We start from the raw sequence: 13,912 nt of genomic DNA on the forward strand, positions 1-13,912 counted from the left end.
AGCAAGCCATTTGTTAAATCTAACAAATGTCATAGATCAACTCATCAAAAACACATTTCTTACCACAGGTTTGAATTTGATTATGATGCTTTATTGTTGAAAGACAAGAAATTAGTATCAGGTCTAAATGCAGTGGAGCAGATGATGTTCTGTATTGCCAGTCTTGTCACCGCTGCTCTCCCACCCATTTGGTTCTCTTGTAACCCATATAAATCTTCTAAACTGTCTACCCATATGAATTTACAACACTCAAGTCTTTAAAGAGGAATTCAAATGATAAAACATCGAATTTTATAATTCAAAATTATAAAACTTTGAGAGTGGGAGCACAACTTCAATCCGGGGATGCTGCCTGTCCCGCTGAGTTAATCCAGCATTTTGTGTTCTTCAATTCAGAGGGGCAGTCTCATCCCATGGGTTAGGAAACAATCACATCCAATTCTTGGTGGAGACAAGGAAGATGTAACCAAGAGAATCCGGAGACAAAATCAAAGTGTAAAAGATGTCTTCTTATAAAGGTAGGATTGGTATTTGAGCCATGTGCACATTCGGCTTAGAGCAAATAATTGGAAATGTGATGATGTGTTGTGGGAAATGTGGGAAAAGGCGCTTCAAACAACAATGGTGAAACAAGGAATCTGATCCAATGGGCTGCAAATATTTCCCTATTACTTTAGATTGGATCAAATAATCTAACTAACCACGTAAGGAGCAGGGACAGGTGAGGCTTTTAAACTCTAATCAGGGTTGGTTAGGAAATAGGGAGGTCAAGGTCAGGAATTCGGTTGGGGGGGGGGGAGGTGGGAAGATGCAAATGGGAGAATAGTGTACGATTCAGGATAGCAGATGAGAGTAAAGGGCCTGTCCCACTTGGCCGTCATTTACGCGACAAGCCGGTAGTGACTGACGCGCGACAGTCGTTAGACTGATGCGAGCATCATCATGCGTCCGCACAGCCGTCTAGAGCGCGTGACGTAACTTGAATACCCAGTTTATGATATTTACCCAGTTTATGATATTTTGTAGTGGTTTTCTAAAATGTTCCCGTTTCTTGCGTGCTGCTAGCAATGGAAAAAACTGCAGATGTAATGCCCCTATTCAAAAAAAGAGGTGAATGAAAAGTAGCAAGCTGCAGACCAAATTAATCTGGGGGAAGGAACTGCAGGTGTTGGTTTAAATTGAAGATATACGCGAAATGCAGGAGTAACTCAGCGGGACCGGCAGCATCTCGACCCGAAACGTCACCAATTCGACCCGAAACGTTACCCTGTCCCACTTGGCCGTCATTTACGCGACAGGCCGGTGGCGCGCGAAGAGTTCGTGCAGCACGAAATCCTGGCACGCAGCGCGATACTGCGTGCAACTCCACACTCCTCCACGCCACTCCATGCGCCCGTCCCGTGCTACCCACACGCTACCAGGTCGCGTAAATGGCGCGCAAATGACGGCCAAGTGGGACAGGCCCTTAAGGATTTGGTTTAAAATAAGCAAAGTGCATCAGGATGGAATGGAGTGTTTAACAAAAGTTATTGAAAAGCATTGACTAAGTAGACAAGGAGGAACAGGAAAAAAAGATTCAAGGTAAAGTATAATTTCTGAATTAAAAAGTGTTTATAATTATTTATGCAGTTTGATAGAAATGAGATTAATCTAATAAACATCAAGGAGATGTGGGTGCAAATGACCAAAACTGGTAATTTGAAAGAAAATAGAAAATAGTGCAGAACAGGATAAAGCCAGGAATAGAAATGGGTCTTAGCCACTGAAATTAAATTGCAGAATCAATTTGGCTGGAGCTAAAAAACAACAAAAGGACAGAGAATGGTAAGGTTAATTTATATCCTCTCCTAATAATAATGTCAGCCAGAAATTAAATTGGGAAATATAAGCAAACTAGTGCAATAGAGTGGATGCAAATGGATCCAACCTTCACTTACACAGGACAGACTAAATCTGCAGCTATCAACTTGAGAGCAAGTTCATAAAGAGGGTTTATTATGACCTTCTAGACCTTCCCGGTTTGACTGGGATATAACTATGGAAGAGGCTACCTTCAGGTTATGCTTTATGCAATGATATAAGATAATAAATAAGCATAAGAATAAAATATGGGCGAAGAGTGGTCATAACAGGATAAAATTCTGAAAAACACTGGGAGAAGAGTAGACATAACATGATAGAATTCTGGTAACTTTTAGCTTGCCCCCTGCTGTACTCACTCTATACTCATGACTGCGTAGCCGGCCATAGTGTGAACTCCATCATCAAGTTCGCTGACGACACCACTGTTGTGGGACGTATCACTGATGGGGATGAGTCTGAGTATAGAAGAGAGACCGAGCAAGCGTGCCAGCGCAATACCTGGCCCTCAACACCAGCAAAACCAAGGAACTGATTGTGGACTTTGGAAGGAGTAGGATGGGGACCCACAGTCCCGTTTATATCAACGGGTCGATGGTTGAAAGGGTCAAGAGTTTCACATTCCTGGGCGTGCACATCTCTGAAGATCTTTCCTGGTCCGAGAACATTGATGCAATTATCAAGAAAGCACATCAGCGCCTCTACTTCCTGAGAAGATTACGGAGAGTCGGTTTGTCAAGGAGGACTCTCTCTAACTTCTACAGGTGCACAATAGAGAGTATGCTGACCGGTTGCATCGTGGCTTGGTTCGGCAACTTGAGCGCCCTGGAGAGGAAGAGACTACAAAAAGTAATAAACACTGCCCAGTCCATCATCGGCTCTGACCTTCCTTCCATCGAGGGGATTTATCGCAGTCGCAGCCTCAAAAAGGCTGGCAGTATCATCAAAGACCCACACCATCCTGCCCACACACTCATCTCCCTGCTACCTTCAGGTAGAAGGTACAGGAGCCTGAAGACTGCAACGACCAGGTTCAGGAATAGCTACTTCCCCAAAGCCATCAGGCTATTAAACCAACTCGGACAAAACTCTGTACATTAATAACCCATTATCTGTTATTTGCACTTTATCCGTTTATTTATTCATGTGTTGTAGTCAATGCCTACTATGTTCTGTTGTGCTGAAGCAAAGCAAGAATTTCATTGTCCTATCAGAGACACATGACAATAAATTCACTTGAACTTGATTTAATTAGAAATGCCTTTGAAATATTCATAAAACTGAACAAAACTACTTAGGTGTGAGGAGCAATTTATGCAATGTAAATTATGAAACTGTATTAAAGTTAATGAGTGGAGGCAGGCAATGAACATGTAAATAAATCATCTCTAATTCAGATCAATTATCTATGCCAATGAGAAATTAAATGATTTGCACTAAATGTTGTCCAATTCCAGCAACATAATTAAATACATGAAAGGAACTTAAAAATGTTGCCCAAAAGAGCAATAAGCTTGAAGATTATGAAAATCATGACACAAGAAAGTGCAGATGCTGGAAACTGGAGCAAAAAACAAACAGCTGAAAGAACTCAGTGGGTCAAGCAGCATCTGGGGATCCAAAGGGAGGGATAACTTTTAGGGTCAAGACCTTACATCAGGTCTGAGAGTACATAGCCAGCGTAAAGAGGTTTGTGTGAGGGGCGGGAGAGGGGTTGGTAGGTTTTGGGTGGAACCAGGTGAGGTGGGGTATGACGGGTACATGGAGCTTGTTGGAACATAGAAACATAGAAAATAGGTGGAGGAGTAGGCCATTCGGCCCTTCGAGCCTGCACTGCCATTCAATATGATCATGGCTGATCATCCAACTCAGTATCCCGTACCTGCCTTCTCTCAATACCCCCTGATCCCTTTAGCCACAAGGGCCACATCTAACTCCCTCTTAAATATAGCAAATTAACTGGCCTCAACTACCTTTTGTGGCAGAGAGTTCCAGAGATTCAACACTCTCTGAGTGAAAAATGTTTTTCTCATCTCAGTCCTAAAGGATCTCCACTCTAGCCTTAAGCTGTGACCCCTTGGCCTGGACCTCCCCAACATCGGGAACAATCTTCCTGCATCTAGCCTGTCCAACCCCTTAAGAATTTTGTAAGTTTCTATACGATCCCCCCTCAATCTCCTAAATTCTAACAAGTACAAGCTGAGTCTATCCAGTCTTTCTTCATATGAAAGTCCTGACATCCCATGAATCAGTCTGGTGAACCTTCTCTGCACTCCCTCTATGGCAATAATGTCCTTCCTCAGATTTGGAGACCAAAACTGTACGCAATACTCCAGGTGTGGTCTCACCAAGACCCTGTACAACTGCAGTAAAACCTCCCTGCTCCTATACTCAAATCCTTCAGAGGGTTAAGGGAGAGTTTAGAGACAGAGGCTGGGTGGGTGCATGGGGAAAATTAAAAAAATGGACAGATAGAACAAGGTGGTGAGGATTCAGTGTTTGGACCATTGGGTTGTAGTTTGAAAAAAAATAGGTAGATTTTTAGGAGTCGTTGAATTATCAAGAAAATATTAAACTGAGGGGACAAAAAAGAGAAACAAGATATTACATAAGATTACATAAGCTCCATAAGGTATCTGAAAGAAAAATAAATCAGTACAAAGTAAACATGGGTGCTCACATGCGGACACAGTAGGAATTTCAATCGGAAATAGGGAAATGGCAGATATGGGAATGTGTGCATGAATTTAAAATCTAAACAGATGGAGGAATACCTTAAAATTTAATGTACATGCAATTCTCTTCCTCAATGCACAGAATAATTGCTTGAAAGGGAGGGATTTTCCTGTGGATGCTGTTAGGTATTGGTATATTATTGTTACATGTACTGAGATATAGTGAAACACTTAGTTTTGCATGCTATCCAGGCAAATCAGCCTACACGAGTACCTCAAGTAGTGCAAAACAGAGTGCAGAATATTGTTTTATAGCTCCAGGGACAAAGAAAACAGAGGTTGATATACCAAATAAATACTTTCTGTTTTAATGGAGGATTCAAAACATTTCATGAATAACGGGCAACAAAGGTCAAACAAGACCGACTGATAGGTTTAAAGAAAATGGTAATTGCACAGAAAATAGCAATGGAGATATTAACTGTACAAAAAGTTGATAAATCCACTGAATCTGAGCCTGCTTGTTTTGGGATTAAATGGTGGTGACAGCAATAGCAAATGCATTGGTTTAAATCTTGCATAATTCTCCAGTTTATGGAGCTGTCCAAAAATCCTATTCACTTTTCAAGAAGTGAGGGGAAAAAACAGTAAAAGACAGTTTCTGGGAATAAATTACTATTAGTATGTATAAAGAATTGGTTAGTAGACAGAAAACAAAACTGGAAAGACCATGGTACTTTTCGGTGAGATGTAATTAGCAGGGTACAGTAAAAATTTGAGTTCTGCTGCTTGCGATGATGTAGCAAAGGGGACGGATTCATGTACATCTAAGCTTCCTGATGATATGAATCGTGAAGGGAAAATAAAGTGAGAGGATAAAGATGCAGGAAAAATGTTCCCAATGTTGGGCGAGTCCAGAACCAGGGGCCACAGTCTTAGAATAAAGGGGAGGTCATTTAAGACTGAGGTTAGAAAAATCCTTTTCACCCAGAGAGTTGTGAATTTATGGAATTCCCTGCCACAGAGGGCAGTGGAGGCCAAATCACTGGATGGATTTAAGAGGGAGTTAGATAGAGCTCTAGGGGCTAGTGGAGTCAAGGGATATGGGGAGAAGGCAGGCACGGGTTATTGATAGGGGACGATCAGCCATGATCACAATGAATGGCGGTGCTGGCTCGAAGGGCCGAATGGCCTCCTCCTGCACCTATTTTCTATGTCTATGTCTATAAAATATGTGTGAAATGAGTTAGAGCATGCAGGGATATGGGGAGAAAGCAGGAACGCAGTACTGATTTTGGATGATCAGCCATGATCATATTGAATGGCGGTGCTGGCTCGAACGGCCAAGTGGCCTGCTCCTGTTCCTAGTTTCTATGTTTCGACTTTTGACATTGAATTCAGAGAAATGGTAGGTAATGCACCTAGACAGGTAAAATGAAAAAAAAACAGAAAACTTATTTGAAAAGCTGCGAAAAATGTGTTCAGAGGGAAAAGAGTGTTTTCTTACACTAATCATAGAGGTAAAGGAATTTGAAAAGGAAATGGATTGTTAGCCTTTTTTTTCCTTCTTCAGAGCAATAATTTCCCACAAAATGAAAAGAGGGGCCGGTCTAAACTAGAGATGACAAGGTGCATCGAGGACACGGTCAGGCAAAAAGAAGAAAGTTTATTTAGTTGTAGAAGCTTAACAGCTCAGAAGTGTGAAGTGTAGTAATGGAACTACAGGGGGGGGGGGGGGATTCAGAAAGCAACCAGAATGTATACAAAATATTGTCTATTATTTTGTATAAGTATAGAAGCTGGGATGTAATGTTAAAATTGTACAAGGCATTGGTGAGACCAAATCTGGAGTATGGTGTACAATTTTGGTCGCCCAATTATAGGACGGATGTCAACAAAATAGAGAGAGTACAGAGGAGATTTACTAGAATGTTGCCTGGGTTTCAACAACTAAGTTACAGAGAAAGGTTGAATAAGTTAGGTCTTTATTCTCTGGAGCGCAGAAGGTTAAGGGGGGACTTGATAGAGGTCTTTAAAATGATGAGAGGGATAGACAGAGTTGATGTGATCAAGCTTTTCCCTTTGAGAGTAGGGAAGCTTCAAACAAGGGGACATGACTTCAGAATTAAGGGACAGAAGTTTAGGGGTAACATGAGGGGGAACTTCTTTACTCAGAGAGTGGTAGCTGTGTGGAATGAGCTTCCAGTGGAACTGGTGGCGGCAGGTTCGTTGGTATCATTTAAAAATAAATTGGATAGGCATATGGATGAGAAGGGAATGGAGGGTTATGGTATGAGTGCAGGCAGGTGGGACTAAGGGAAAAAAGTTGTTCGGCACGGACTTGTAGGGCCGAGATGGCCTGTTTCCGTGTTGTAATTGTTATATGGTTATATGGTTAAGTATGAGGAACAAAAGGATACCAAAGGAAAGAGGAAGGTTACTCACTTAATATGGCTAAATCCATTTGTATTCCAGTTATATCAATTTGTTGTTTTCTTATGTCCTCTCCATGGCAGTTTCCTATCTCTTATATTCACGTCACCAGCAAATTTCGCAACCATATCTTTGCCAACTTCATTCAAGTTATTTGCATAAATTGTAAAAAGTTAAAAACAACTTTTTACATCTTGCCAATGAGAGAAATACCCATTCACTCTCTCTGTTTATTATTAATTAACCACTCTTCCATCCAAGGCAACATCTTACTTCCTGTAACTCGTGCTTTCATTTTCCACAGTAACCTTTGACTTGGCATTTTATCAAATGTTTCAACGGGTTTTTTCTTTATTCACAGCAAACTACTTCTTCAAAGGACTTCAATAAAATGTGCACTGCCTTCCTCCTCTTTCCTCACCCAGCCACCAGCTGCTGAGTCGGGGCACAAAACAGGTTCCTTTCCTGCTCCGACCACAAAACTATCCATGGTCCTGAGCCTGGTTCCAACTGAAAATCTACCCATGGAGGAACTCCCAGCCAGAAACCAGGCCACGTTCCTGAACCCCCGCACTGGCCACACACTTGGTGGTGGTCCAGAGCCAAGTGTTGGGAATGCAGGCAGCTTGGCATCAAGAGTTACCCTCACAGCTGTGGGTCAGAAATATAGAGCAGTTTGTGGTTGCAACTGGGCGTCACAAACTTGGACTGGTGTATGCCTGGAGCCGGGCTGAGTATAACCCAGGCTTATAAAATTGGATAGTTATATGGATGGGAAAGGAATGGAGGGTTATGGTCTGAGCGCAGGTATATGGGACTAGGGGAAATTATGTGTTCGGCACGGACTAGAAGGGTCGAGATGGCCTGTTTCCGTGCTGTAATTGTTATATGGTTATATGGTGTCAGAGTGACGGAGTGATATTCTAAAAAGTTATTTTTCCCATACTAGCTCAGCATATTTTTTTGCCACAGCTAGAGGTTACATAGCTGCCAGGATGGCTATTCACTCATTGAAATGCTCCAGTAATCACGAGTGGAGACTTGATCTACAAACCGATGGTCTTTTCTTGCTTCCATCCAGCCTCCCCCTTCCCCCACAACATCCATCGACCCAAAACATCACCTATCCATTTTCTCCAGAGATGCTGTCTGACCCACTGAGTTACACCAGCATTTTATGTCTATCTTTGGTATAAACTGGCATCTGCAGTTCCTTTTTATTACATTTTGAGGGTTTCTCATGTTGCACTTTTGAACATATTTAAAACACAACTCCTGCTATTTAAGAAATGCAGTGCATAATAATTAACTGTAACCACACATTAATATTCACATCTTCTTACCTCAACATCCTTCTTAAGTTTCTCAAGGAACAGTTTTTTGTTCTCTTCGTTAATGTGAATCTTTTGCCCATCGTTAATGAAGTCATTGTCCTTGTATGTCGGTAATTCCTTGGCCTGCAACCAAATCCAGGCATTAGTTAGCAAATTCTAACCATTGATAATGTAACCGTGTGCAATTAATTTCCCACTGAAATATTATTACTAAACCTACCATAAAATAAACAGGAACATGTAAATTCTAATATACTGTGCACAGGGATGTCATTAATATGATGAAATAGTGCTCATTATTTGGCAAACAAGGAAGTTACAATCAGCTTTCATTAAACTCGGGATCAGTTATAAATGGAGTATTGTGTCCAGTTCTGGGTGCCTTGCACTAAAATGAGCAGAGCTTGATAAAGACAGCATTTGAAGTGGCTGTGACAAGGAAATGGCAGAGGCATAAGGGAGTCTCAAGCTGGAAATGCCCTTTGCTGTTGGTGAGATCTAAACTAACAATAGTCACAAATGTTACAATTGATTGACAATCACTTATGCTGCGTATTTCAATTTCCAAGCAAAATTACTTTTCGAAATTCAGTTGCGAGTTCAATATGAACCAGAGGTGGCGCCATTGGGCTGCTGGGGAAATAAACCATCCTCACTGCCGGAGATACAATGCAACATGCTACAAACTGCACGTAATCATAACAATTTTCCCTTTTGAGCTCTGCCACCAAAAGGAAAACAAAATATTGACGTTTGAGAATGAAAAGTTTGCTTTTTCGGCGTGACCATCCACACAAAAATCTTAAATACATCTTCAAAGTCAAACAAAATCACCCTAATTAGTCGAATTGGACAAATTGGACAAAACGCCGCAGCGAGACTCCTGACGAGCACCCGAAAAAGGGACCACATCACCCCGATCCTGGCCTCTCTCCACTGGCTCCCTGTGCGGTTCCGTATACATTTCAAGACCCTCCTCTATGTCTACAAAGCCCTCAATGGGCTTGCCCCCTCCTACATTAAAAGTCTTCTCACCCACCACTCCACCTCCAGGTCCCTCAGATCGGCCGACTTGGGGCTGCTGAATATCCCGCGGTCTAGGCATACGCTTAGGGGCGACCGTGCCTTTGCGGTTGCAGCTCCTAGACTGTGGAACAGCATCCCCCTTCCCATCAGAACTGCCCCCTCCATCGACTCCTTTAAGTCAAGACTAAAATCTTATCTATACTCCCAAGCCTTTCCTGACGTCCACTGAGCGAGGGTTATATGTATATGTGTATGTAGTTTGTTTGTTTACACTATTCTTATAACAAATGTCAAGCACTTTGGCCAACGAGAGTTGTTTTTTAAATGTGCTTATATATATAAATGTGACTTGACTTGACAGAATAATCAAAATCAGCATAACGGCCTGGATTTTCTACCTCAGTGTTTTCTTGATACAATTTGCTCTGAAACGAGCAAAACTAGCTCAGAGGACAAATTTTAACCAACTGAAAATACACAATCTTTTTTTACTGGTTAAAACTAAACCACACTCCAGCCAGCAACACATCGCCCCCACCTCCTCCTCCACTAATAGGGCTGCCCTGCCACCCTGATCAAACTAATCTGGGGCCAATGCTTCCTGCTGGTGGTACACAAATCAGGATCTGATCTTGCTGCCAAACAAACCTATTCCTAGGCCTTTGAGGAGACATTTAAATTTAAACGGTGGATATGACCAACCCATCTAACAACATTTACTGCTCTAGCTCCTTGTGGCCAGATTGTTGTTGCATGAGCAGACTTGACTAGTAAAGCTGGTCTCTCTTTACACTGCTGGGAGCTAGCACCTTTCACCCATTATGACAGCAGGAGACCTCCACAGGGAGTGATCGCCAAGATTTATCAGTGCACCTGGACGATCCTGAGAAACAGACGGCTTTTGGCTAAACATTAACCTAGGAATGAATGGGGCCACAAGCTTGGTTCGTGACTGCATAGGTGGAACTGGCTTTATTTTTCCATGTTAGTTCATTGTTTCCTTTGTATATTCATTACTTGGAGGCAGAAAATACAAAGGATGTGATGATCAAAGTGGAATTTTGCCAACCAGCTGTGTACATCAGAAGATTCCAATTGTACTGACATGAATTTTCATTAATTCATTTTAATATGCATTGCCTGGGGCCAATGCTTCCTGCTGGTGGTACACAAACAGAAAATATATACAATTACTTGTGTTAATAAAATATAAATAATTTAATTACAGATCTGTTCAGTTATAATCCAACTCAGGATGAGTACGCTTGTTGTACCAAAGTTAAGGGCCTGTCCCACGAGCATGCGACCTGCATGCGGCAAGCGCGAGCAAGCCGTAAGCGGGGGCTGCACGGAGATCGAGTGATCCCCGTACAGGGCCGGTCCCACCAGCATGCGCCTGCATGTGCGAGTTCGACCAAACTGGAAGCAGGGGCCGCGCGGAGGTCGAGTGAGTGACGTGAAGTTCGAGCGAAGTCCGCGGGAAGTTCACGCATGACGTACGGCATCAAGGTGCTGCGTACGGCATCGAGACGCTGCGCATGCCCGTCGAGGCGGTGCATACGGCGTCGAGGCAGCTGCGGGCCGGCAGGCCGTTGCCGCGCGGAATTTTTGAACACAGTCAGTTTTTCGGAGCCCCGCGATGTCGGGACCAGCTCCGCACAACTCCATACGGCTCCGGCGATCGAAGTGGGACCGGCCCCGCGAGGCCATACGGCTCAAGCGACCACGTTAGGTCGCGCTTGCCGCATGGAGTCGCATGCTCGTGGGACAGGCCCTTTACAGTTGAAAGCAAAAAAGGCCATGAACAGTTCTATCTGAGCAATCTCACACTATACAACACCAATGTGTTTGCACATCTAGTCAAGAAGAAACCTCAATTAAATAAATGTAAAATAAATGCTCCTTCACCATTACAATAATTAAAAGGTAAACAAGCAATAACATTTTATTGATGCATTAGTGGTGGAAACGATCAACAATAAATGTATTTGGCTCCATGGAAGTTAATCATAAAACAGTACAGCACAGGATCAGTCCTTATGGCCCACAATATCCGTACCGAACATGATGCCAAGTTAAACCAATCTTCTATGGCTGCATGTGATCCATATCCCTCCATTCCCATATATCTGTGTGCCCACCTTAAAGCCTTTTAAATGCATCTTTCATATCTGCCTCCATCGCCACCCTAGCAGAGCATTCCATGCACTCATCACATTCTGTGTAAAATAACCTGACCCACGCATCTCCTTTAAACTTTGCCCATTTCTTTAAACATTGCCCCTCGCATCATAAAGCTATGCCCTTTGTCTTTGACATTTCCACCAAAATGTTTTTACTGTCTACCTTATCTATGCATCTCAAAATTATATATACTTTTTACCAGGTCTCTCCTCAACATACGATGTTCCAGATAAAACAATCCAAGTTTGGCCAACTTCTCCTTACAACAAATACTCTCTAACCCACACGGCATTCTGGTAAACCTCTAGTGCATCCTCTCCCTTGGCTCGAAGGGCCTACTCCTGCACCTAATTTCTATGATGCCCACCATTGAGAAAATATGGATTTGGATGGCATTAGGCATAACATGACAATGTCACATACTTAACCTGTCCTATTGAGTTAAATAGTTAGATGCCTTCTCTGTCAGACACCCCTAGCTTTATGGGGTTGGGAGGAAGGCTGTACCTTTCAGGCTCATATTACTAGTACATGTGTAATGTCTGCTCAAATAACATGACTAATGCAGTGTGAACTGCACCATTAACTGTGTTGAGGTTTGAAAATTGTCTAAAAATTTAGGTGGGAACCCATTAAGTGGGCAGTCGAACAGTCTGTGTACAGATTTATTAAAGCACGTGATGTGTCCAGGTGGGGAGATTTCTTCTCCAGTAATCATGCCGGTCTCATTCCCCTTCTTTCTGCATATCTTCTCTCAAGTGCCTATCCATTTCCCTTCTGAAAAGGCTGATAGCGATCATAACCACTATCTGTGTAAGAACAGTTTTCCCTTCCATCCTCTTGTATCTTCTGACCAAAATTGTAAATTTGTGCCCTATAACATTTTTTTGAAACATCTGCGAATGAGTGCAGATTCCTTCCATTCATCTTATCTTCAGGAAGCTTGGTCGAGTACATGCTCCAATCAGCATCAATATTGCCAAAGTGGGAATGGTCACATTCCTAGGTGCAAATATCACCAACAATTTGTCCTGGATCAACCACATTTGACAGCACGTCCAAAACAAGCATACGGATGCCTTCACTTCCGCAGCACACTACTGAATTCGGTATGTCTCCAAATAACTCTAACCAACTTTTACAGATGCACCATAGAAATCATCCTATTAGGTTGCATCACAGCTTGGTTTGCTAACAGCTCCACCCTAAGACGACAGGAATGACAGAGAGTTATGAATGTAGCCCAGTCCATCACAGAGACCAGCCTCTCTATCATTGGCGCCAGCTACACTTCATGCTTCCTCGGAAAATAATTCAACTTGATCAAGCACCTTTTCCCACCTCGGTCATTCCTACTTCTCTCCTTTCCAGATACAAAATCTTGAAAGCAGATTCCATCAGTTTCAGCAACAGCTTTTTCTTCTCAATTGTCAGACCACTGAATGGTCCTCCCATAATCTTAGGTGTATTCCTGGTATTGTGGACTTCGGACATATTCTCTGTAATTGTGAATCCAAAACGCCGTAAACTATATTCTGTAATCTGTTATTTATAACATGATTTAATTTGACTGGATAACATGCAAATAAAAGACTTTTACTGAATCTCAGTATATGTGACAATAATCAAGTCACATTTAGTCGTCACATTTATTTATATAGCACATTTAAAAAACAACTCTCGTTGGCCAAAGTGCTTTACATTTGTTATAAGAATAGTATAAACAAACAAACTACATACATATATACATGTAGCCCTCGCTCAGTGGACGTCAGGAAAGGCTTGGGAGTATAGATAAGATTTTAGTCTTGACTTAAAGGAGTCGATGGAGGGGGCAGTTCTGATAATAATAATAATAATAACTTTATTTATAGAGCACTTTAAAAACAACCACAGTTGCAACAAAGTGCTGTACATGACTAATCATGGGCAAGAAATTATTACATAACAATAAAAACATTAAACGAAAGAGTAAAAACAATAAAATTAAAAACATTAAAAGCACAAAAAGCACAAAAAACAGGAGCAAAGTCTCAAACGCCAAGGAATATAAATGTGTTTTAATACTGGTTTTGAAGATGGACAGTGAGGGGGCCTGTCTGATGTGCAACAGCAGAGTATTCCATAACGCCGGAGCAGCAACAGAGAAGGCTCTATCCCCTCTGAGCTTCCGCTTAGACCTCGGTACCTCCAGGAGCAGCTGATCAGCTGACCTGAGGCGCGTATATAGATGGAGCAGTTCAGAGAGGTAAGGCGGGGCGAGCCCATTTAGAGATTTAAAAACAAATAAAATAATTTTTAAATGAACTCGAAAGTACACCGGGAGCCAGTGGAGGGAGGCCAGAATTGGTGTTATGTGCTCCCTCTTTCGAGTTCCAGTTAAAAGGCGAGCGGCAGCAT

At 42.3% G+C, this 13,912-nt stretch overlaps 1 protein-coding gene across 1 annotated transcript in view; it reads right to left on the reverse strand.

Moving 5' to 3' along the window:
* The window catches only part of pip4k2a (phosphatidylinositol-5-phosphate 4-kinase type 2 alpha), a 229,170-nt gene that overhangs the window by 19,648 nt on the left and 195,610 nt on the right, over window positions 1-13,912 (reverse strand). Inside the window, exon 7 of the mRNA XM_033015537.1 lies at window positions 8,312-8,425. Coding sequence (XP_032871428.1) covers window positions 8,312-8,425 — 114 coding nt within the window. The remainder of the gene's footprint in view (window positions 1-8,311; window positions 8,426-13,912) is intronic.

The sequence above is a fragment of the Amblyraja radiata genome, chromosome 2 (assembly GCF_010909765.2).
Source record: "Amblyraja radiata isolate CabotCenter1 chromosome 2, sAmbRad1.1.pri, whole genome shotgun sequence".
NCBI lineage: Eukaryota > Metazoa > Chordata > Chondrichthyes > Rajiformes > Rajidae > Amblyraja > Amblyraja radiata.